We start from the raw sequence: 8,265 nt of genomic DNA on the forward strand, positions 1-8,265 counted from the left end.
TGCAAGGGGGAGAGCAAGGATTGGTACACAGAAGTGTAGCGAAGTAGACAGCAGGTGGGGGGAGAGCAAAGGAAGGAAGGGGATGGTGAGTCTCATTTTGTCGGTAAGACGCATGGCGCGCGGGTGCAGCAAGGGAGGGGTGGGGACTGGGGGTGAGCCCATGCACGCCACGCACAACACAACACGCGACAATCATCCTGTGAGCATAACATCTTCATAACATCATATCGATCGCCGTACATACACACACACAGTCACACACACAGTCACACACACACACACACACACACACACACACACACACACACACACACACACACACACACACACACACACACACACACACACACACACACACACACACACACACACACACACACACACACACACACACACACACACACACACACACACACACATTCCCATGCTTATAGGTGAGCTCGACTACGACCAGCGGGCGGGAATACGGGAATTAGGCGTGCTGGGTAAACGTTGTTTAGCGCGCCCAGGGTGCGGAGCATGGACGCATACAGGTGCATCGCGGGGTCAGGCCGAATGGTCGCCCGTGGGGTTACAGGCTTATCGCGGGTAAGTATGACTACCTGGGTGACGGCAACCACGCGACGCTCGGTAAATTGGTAGGTATCCGTAAGTAACTCCGGCGTCGTCTGGGCGGGCTTTCGTTTCGTTTTTTAACACACACACACACACACACACACACACACACTCACACACACACACACACACACACACACACACACACACACACACACACATATATATACACACACACACACACACACACACACACACACACACACACACACACACACACACACACACACACACACACACACACACACACACACACACACACACACAACGACACACGCCCACCTTGAACTCGTCGCTGCCCTCGTGCGGCAAGGGGCCCAGCGGCGCCGACGGCTCCGGCAGCGGCGGCGGCAGCACACTCCCCTCCGGCAGCAGCGCCGCCAGCCGAGCCGCCGACGTCGGCCGCATGCTGCCGCCGCCGCCGCCGAAACCGCCGCCGCCGCCGCCGCTGCCGCCGAAACCGCCCAGCGCCCCAGAGGACGACCGGTGCCCACTCACGGGCCTATCCCCACCACCGCCTCCACCACCGCCTCCACCACCTCCGCTCGTGCGGCCGCTAGGAGGGCGCTCCGCGCCGATCCCGCCGCTGGCGCGCCCGCTCAGCGGCCGCTGCTGCGACGGCGACGGCCGGTGTCGGTCCTGGTCTTGGTCGCGGCCGCCACGGCCGCCGCTGCCGCCGCGGCTGCCGGCGGCGCCGCCGCCGCGGCCGGAGCCGGAGGCGGGCCGCACATCCGGACCGCCGTCATCATCAATGGTGTCTGTATCGGCATCGTCATTGTCATGGTTATGGGTATGATTGTCGGGGCCGGGATAGGGCTGCTGGGCGGAGCGGGGGGCGGCGGAGGCGGCGACGCCCGAGGCGATGGCCAGTCGTGAGGTGGACTGGGCGCCGCGGGGGGTGAGGCCAGAGAACAGGGCGTCGAGGGGGCCGGAGGCCTGGGGGGGGGTGAGGAAGAGGAGGAGGAGGAGGGTTACACTTATAAATTGCTAGAAAGTCGTTGGTAGGGGGAGAGGTTTGTTTGGAAGAGCATGGGGGAGGATGGGCGGTTTGAGGCATGCCGCATCAGAGCCGCATGGCATCAGCTAAACACGGCCAAACAAACACAAGAACATGTGCTGTTGAGAACACACATCAGCATCACTATGCAGAACCCCCCCTCCCCCCTTATCGCTCGCAACTACCGCCTCTGCCTGCACTCCCGTTTTCGTTGGTTTTGGGCTGGTATTAACAACCCCCCCCCCACACACCTGCCCCTCCCCCCTTCTCTCACCTCCGCCAGGTCCTCCGCAATGCTCTCCAGGTACTCATCCGCCCCCGCGCCGCCCGACGCAGTGGGTGGCTTGGCGCTGCGAGGCCGCCCGCCCGCCGCCGCCCCCGGCCCCGGCCCCGTGCTGCCGCGAATGGGCGACGTGCCGGCGCTGCCCCCTCCTCCCGCTGCTCCTGCCCCCACTGCGGCTGAGCCGGGGCGCGAGCCGGGCGGTGTGGGTGCGGGCGACAGCTTCTCCGCGTGCCTGTGTACCGTGTGCGATATCGCGTGTGGGTGAGGCAGTAGGGCTGGGTGTGTAAGCATGGGTTGCAGGATAGCTGAGACGCCAGGCATAGCAGACGGTAAGCATTCAGCCTGTACCTCCTCACCGCGCCCCCGCTCCCCCGCTCCCCCCTCTTCCGGGCCCCGCTCACCGGTCCAGCCCCATGGTCAGGTCATACTCCAGCGCCGCCGCCGCCGCCCGCGCCTCACTGGGTGCCAGCCGCGGCGACAGGTGCGCCTGAGCCGCCGCCGAGCGAGGGCGCGAGTTGGCGCCGAACGCCGTCGCGCTTGTGGGCCGCGATCCGGCGGCGGCGGCGGCGCCGCCGCCGCCGTACGCCCCTGCTCCGGAGGAGGAGGTGTAGGTGGCGAGGGTGGTTCCGCCGCCTAGGCCGTAGCTGATGGCGGCGCCGGGGCCGGCGGCGGCGCGGGCTGCCGCCAGCTGCTCCTCCCGCTGCTGCTCCAGCACCACCTTGCCGTCCTCCCACTCCTGGGGGTTGGTTGGTCGGTTGGTCGGTTGGGTTGATTGGTCGGTTGGTTTGGCAGTTGGCCGGGTTAGTGGGGTTGGTTGTGGGTCACTTGGCTCAGCAGCACCCATCCAATAAGGCCTCCGTGACTGCACCAACCCCCAGGACGCTGAAACCCGCGTGTGGAAAGGCACCTCGCGCTACCGGACCCATGACCCCACCCACGCCCCCTCTTCCTTGACGCTTCGCCTGGCCCTCCCACCCCCCACCCCCCACCCCGTCACCCCGCCTGCAGACTTTGTCATCCAGTCTTCAGTGCTCCAACCTCCCCGCCTGCAGACTTTGATGCATCCTGTACCGCTTCTCCAACCATCTTTGCAACCCCACACCCACCCCTCTATGCTACTGTACCTGCCTACGCCTTCACTTCTTAATTAATCATGAATGCAACCCCCTCCGCCCTTGCCCCACCTGCAGCCGGTCCAGGTACGTCCGCTCCCAGTCTGCATGCGCTTCCAGGAACAGCTGCCGCGCCCAGTCCACCCGCGCCTGGTTGCGGCTGCGCGCCGCCGCCACCGCCGCCTCGTGCGCCGCCTCCGCCTCCGCCGCCGCCGCCGCGTTGGCGGCGGCCACGGGCCTCGCATGCGGCGAGGTGGCGGCGGCGCGCCTCCGCCTCCGCGACCTCGTGGGCCCTCTGGGCGGGTTGCACACGCATGGCGTGGTGCAGTGCGGCCACCCGCTCCATGGTGGCCTGTGCGTGTCGTGTGTTGGGTGTGTTGGGGCGGGGGTTCACAGTCATGATTGGTTGAGGAAGTGGTAGGTGGTTGTTGCAGCAGTGGGTGAAGTTTGCTAGTGGGTTGGTTAAGTGGTATACGCGCAGTTGGTGTGCACACACGCGTGCACGCCCATGCATGCAGGCGTTTCGAAAGGCTTTGTCACAAACACCCACACCCGCGCCTCCCGCTACTCTCCCGTGCGGCTCCTACTGGACCGTCACGGCACCTCATACGTGTCCTTTGACCACTCCGCTCTCCATGAACAGCTACTTCCTGCTCCCCCTCTGGCGCCCCCCCCCTCTGGTGCTCCCCCTCTGGCGCCCCCCCTCTAGTCGGCTCCACGACGCCTCGGCCCCCTCCCATAAGTACTATCGGTTGCAACTAACGCCTCTGCCTCTGCTCCGCTAGTTTAACTTGGTCTTGGTTTGGTTCAGTTTGGGCTGGTATCTACAACCCCTCCCCTTCCCCACCTCGATTGGCTCCACAATGCCCAGCCTCAGGTTCTTCCGCCGCTCAGCCCGCAGTTGCTGCTCCGCCCAGTGCCGCTCCCCGCGCGCCTCCACGCCCTCACGCCGCGTGTCCAGAACCACAAAGCCCTTGCTGGGCTGCCACACTGCGGGGAGATAGATGGGGGAACGGGGAGGGAGGGTGTGGCGAGTTCAAGGCAGCGGGAGCAAGCGGTTAGGACAGTGAGAGAGGGTCGTTATGTTTGGGCTGGTATTTACAACAACCACCCCTCTCTGACCCGCCACCCCCCTCTGCCTCACCCTTGGTGACCTCGGGCGTGTATCGCTGGTAGCTGCCTCCCGTCATGTCCGCCAGGCCGCGGAGGAAGCGCTCGCCGGCGCAGTCCGCGGCCGCGTCGGCGGGGAGGAAGCCTGGGGGTGAGGTTGGGCGGGGTTGAGGGGGGGCGGGGGAAGGGGGGTTGCAAGGATGTTTGGAAAAGCGGTACAGGATGCACTGAAGGGGGGGGAGAGGTGTAGGTACCAGCCCAAACAAAACCGAAAGGGGCGGTTGCAAAGATGGGTACAGAGAAGTGGGGCAGGGGAAGAGGAGAGGGATGGCATGCCCAAAGCCCAAGCCCGACCAACATGGGGCGGAGAGGAGATGTTGGGTTGATGTTGGGTTCATGTTGGGTTCATGTTGGAGATATGTTGGGTTTGTGGCGCCTTTATGCTGGATTCATGTTGGGTGCCGGGGATCTTCAAGCGGACGGACCTTGCCCAGCATCGCATTCTCCTTGCGGCTCCCTTGTGTGCAACACACACGGCCCGACCACCACCAACAAGAGAAGTAGTGAAACGCGCATCACGCCCCCCAACCCCGCCCCCGCTCGTTTTCGTTGGTTTGGTTTAGTTTGGGCTGGTATTTACAACCCCCACCCACCCACCCACCCACCCACCCACAAGCCACGTCCCGCCACCCCCCGCCACCCACCGACTGCGTGTATGACGGGCAGCGGCTGCCCCTCCGCCGCCTTGCGCATCAGAAACTCCACACAGGCCTGTTGGTCGTGAGCCAGCCCGTCCGACAGCACGTACCAGCAGTCCGCGCCCTGAGCACAAAGGGGGTGGGGGGTTACATTCATGGTTAGTTAAGGGGGTGGGTGGGTGGGGGGGAGGGGCTTTGCAAGGTTAACACATTGGAAACAGGATACAAGCAGGGGAATCAGAGGACAGCGAGTAAAACATCAGGCGTTGAGGGGAAGGGGAGGGGGGAGAGGGGGAGCAGGGGAGCGGGGGAGCAGGGGAGCGGGGGAGGCGCAACGGTGGAGAAGGGCAGCTCTCGCCTAGGCCAGCGCGCTTCGGGATTTGTTCTCGTGACCCGCATCCCGCCCCCACCCCACCCCATGGGAACGGTGAGTCCTCCCGCTGTTACACTCGGCTCGCCCACCACCTTGATGTCTCGTATTCCCTACTGGGAGTGCTGCAAACTCCCCTTTCCCTCAAATCCCTTCTCCCCACCTACATCACCCCCCACACACGCCCCACACACACGCCCTCCCCCCCAACAGACGCCCCCTCCCCCGGCCCCAAAACAGACACACACGCACACGCACACGCACACACACACACACACACACACACACACACGCCCCCCCCCCCTCACCCCCACCCCCAACTCACCACGTGGCTGTCTGCCAGGCTGAAGCCCGTCATCAGCCGCGTCTGCCCCACAGCGTCAGGCCAGTTGGCCACCCACCGCTGCGCGTCTGACAGCAGCTCGGGCTGCGCCGGCCGCAGACTGCTGCGTGCCACGCCCCCGCCCCCGCCCCCTCCTCCCCCTCCCCCTCCTGCGCCCCCTCCTTGTGTGGTGAGGCTGCCGCCCGAGCCGTCAACCAGGCGGCTAGGCGAGCCGCTGCCGCGCTCCGGCGATTCGGGCCGGGAGCGGGCGCCGCCGCCGGTGCGGGCGGGGGAGCCGGCGCGTGGGGAGCCGGTGCCGCCGGTGCTGCCGCGGTCGAGGTTGCGGAAGGGGCTGGGGTCGCGGTTGCTGACGCGGCCGCTGAACTTGCCGCCCACCTGTCGCCCGCTGTACAGGACCTGGGGAGCAGTAGGAGGAGGAGCGGGGGAAGCGTGAAGAGGTGGAGGTGGAGGAGCAGGAGGAGGTGGAGGTGGTGAAGGAGTTGGAGAAGTTTGAGGTGACGGAGGTGGATGAGCAGGAGGAGGGAAAGGGGAATGGTTGGCAAGACGAGCGGGAAGGCGCGTGTAAGGGGCAGGGGCATGTGAGGGGAGTGTGGCCTTGGCCCTGCCATACCTTCCCACCAACATATTAGTTTCGATTGGGAATGGCAAAACAACCCAGCCCAATGCGCGCCTTGCCCCCATGCCCACCCCGGTTACTTGGGGCTGCAATAAAGCGTCCCCCCCCCCACATGCTCCTATTACTGCCTTACCCTCGCGCCCCTCCTCCCGCCCCTCCTACCTCCCGCCTACCCCCACTTCCCCCCTCCTCCCGCCCCCCTTCCTCCCGCCCCCCTTCCCCCTCCTCCTCCCCGCCTCCTGCCCCTCTCATCTCTTCTGTCGGGCTCACCTGGCTGCTCTGCAGTAGCCCCATGCGCTCGCCATACCCTGCCGCCCACGACCAGGCGGAGGAGCAGAAGGTGACCACGTCGAAGCCGAAGGCGGCGGTGGCGATCTCGCCTGCAGCGGGTGAAACCAGGGGGGTGGGAGGAGGGGGTAGGGCTACAAGTATGGTGTGAACGGTGTGTAGAAAAGATGTGGCAGATGGTAGGCAGTCGTTTGGGGGATAGCCGACGTGGCTCGTTACCACCGCGCAGGGGGTTGGGGCGGGATGGCGGTCGGGGTAGCCATTCATGGACAGGAGTGGACGGGTTGCAGGGGGGTGAAGGGGGTTGAAGGTCTGTCGTGGGTGCCAGCCTGTAGCCCGCAGCTGCTACCGTACAAACATACATGCGCGCCTATTTCGCTCGGGAACATACCCCTTCCCCTCCCCCCAATCCCCCCTCCTCCCCTCCCCCCGCCTCACCCTCCGGGTCCAGCAGCTCCATGGCGCACTTCTCCAGAACTGGCCCTGCTGCCGAAACACACACGCCACGCCCCCTTCCCACCCCTCTCCCTCCCTTCCCCCCTCACCCTCCGGGTCCAGCAGCTCCATGGCGCACTTCTTCATCTGCCGGAACTGTCCCTGTTGCCGCGGGTGCATGGTGCCGGACACGTCGCAGATGATCACGGGGCTGGTGCCGCGCAGGAACCCCACGGGGCCGGGCTCGCGAGGTGCCGACCAGGACGGCAGCGACAGCGCCGGGGCCGCATACTCGGGCAGCTGGTGGTGGTGGTGGTGGTGGGGGGGGCATGCAGGAGGGGGGCACGCATGAGGGGCGCACGCATAAGGGTGGGGGGTTGTAAATACCAGCCCAAATTAAACCGAAACTAGGGGGTTGCAAGGTTTAAAACAGTGGACACAGGATGGAACACGGGGAGGGGCACACAGGAGGGGGGCACGCAGGAGGGGGAAGGGAGTGTTGGGAAGAGCAAATGGGTGTGTTGTGGGCGGGGGTCACAGGGTTTGTGCCAGAAGCTCAGGAACAAGTCTCACAAGTGTCTAGTCCTTGTGCTGCCCCCGTGCCCTCTGCCGCCCCCCACTTCACTTCATATTTGATACACACCATCCCATGGATGGCTACCCCCCCCCTCCTGCCCCCCCCCCCCCCCAACTGCCCGGCGCCCTCACCGGCTCCTGCAGGGGCGGCGTGAAGGCGGGCAGCTCCTCTAGCTCCTCATGCGGGAAGTCCGCGGGCAGCGGCTCCGCACCCTGGAAAATGAAGGGGCAGAGGGGCGGGGCGGGGACGGGGTTACAGCGGGGTAGGACAGGACGGGGCGGGGGGTGGGACGGGGTTACAATCGTGTAAATCACAAAGTGAAGGTTCCGTCCGGTAGTGAAGGCGCCGTCCCGAAGTGGGGTGGGGGGTTGAGAGTTGCAAGGTAAGGGGGTGGGTGGGCGGGGCCGGGACAAGCGGGCACAATCGGTCGCACTGCAATCCCACACCAACATGCCTACTACGGCATGCATGGGGGCGGTGAGGCACTAAAAAACACCGCATGCGGCGTGCCCTCGGACGCTTCACACAAGCATCGCCGCACTCCGCCTTCTTCCGCCCTTCTGCGCGCCTTCCCTCCAAAACACGCACTCACCGGTTCCGGGCGCGGCGGCAGCATGAGCGGCGGCAGGTCCGCAAACGGCGTCTGGAAGTTCAGCCAGGCCCGGGGCGTGCCGCTCGCCTCGCTGGCCACACTCCTCGCCTCCTCCCACGCCGCCGACTCCTCAGTCGCCGCCGCCGCCGCCGCCGCCGCCGCTGCTCGTAGCGGGAGGGTGGTGCGGTCGCTGACACCACCGGCAAGCGCCGGCGGCACCGTGCCGGAG

The 8,265-nt window shown here is 65.7% G+C and overlaps 1 protein-coding gene across 3 annotated transcripts in view; it reads right to left on the reverse strand.

Annotated features, from left to right (window-relative positions):
- Positions 1 to 8,265, reverse strand: part of CHLRE_05g243801v5 (uncharacterized protein) — a 19,946-nt gene that overhangs the window by 6,222 nt on the left and 5,459 nt on the right. For 2 of the 3 annotated variants that reach the window (XM_043062464.1, XM_043062463.1), the window contains 14 exons: positions 8,037 to 8,087; positions 7,576 to 7,656; positions 6,978 to 7,167; positions 6,871 to 6,915; positions 6,415 to 6,524; positions 5,511 to 5,924; positions 4,822 to 4,939; positions 4,152 to 4,262; positions 3,855 to 3,997; positions 3,316 to 3,359; positions 3,080 to 3,245; positions 2,297 to 2,631; positions 1,887 to 2,127; positions 898 to 1,551 (listed from right to left, as the gene is read on the reverse strand). In XM_043062464.1, the coding sequence (XP_042924682.1) occupies positions 898 to 1,551; positions 1,887 to 2,127; positions 2,297 to 2,631; positions 3,080 to 3,245; positions 3,316 to 3,359; positions 3,855 to 3,997; positions 4,152 to 4,262; positions 4,822 to 4,939; positions 5,511 to 5,924; positions 6,415 to 6,524; positions 6,871 to 6,915; positions 6,978 to 7,167; positions 7,576 to 7,656; positions 8,037 to 8,087 (2,703 nt within the window). The remainder of the gene's footprint in view (positions 1 to 897; positions 1,552 to 1,886; positions 2,128 to 2,296; positions 2,632 to 3,079; positions 3,246 to 3,315; positions 3,360 to 3,854; positions 3,998 to 4,151; positions 4,263 to 4,821; positions 4,940 to 5,510; positions 5,925 to 6,414; positions 6,525 to 6,870; positions 6,916 to 6,977; positions 7,168 to 7,575; positions 7,657 to 8,036; positions 8,088 to 8,265) is intronic. The other variant, XM_043062465.1, reaches the window with a different exon arrangement.

The sequence above is a fragment of the Chlamydomonas reinhardtii genome, chromosome 5 (genome assembly GCF_000002595.2).
Source record: "Chlamydomonas reinhardtii strain CC-503 cw92 mt+ chromosome 5, whole genome shotgun sequence".
Classification (NCBI taxonomy): Eukaryota; Viridiplantae; Chlorophyta; class Chlorophyceae; order Chlamydomonadales; family Chlamydomonadaceae; genus Chlamydomonas; species Chlamydomonas reinhardtii.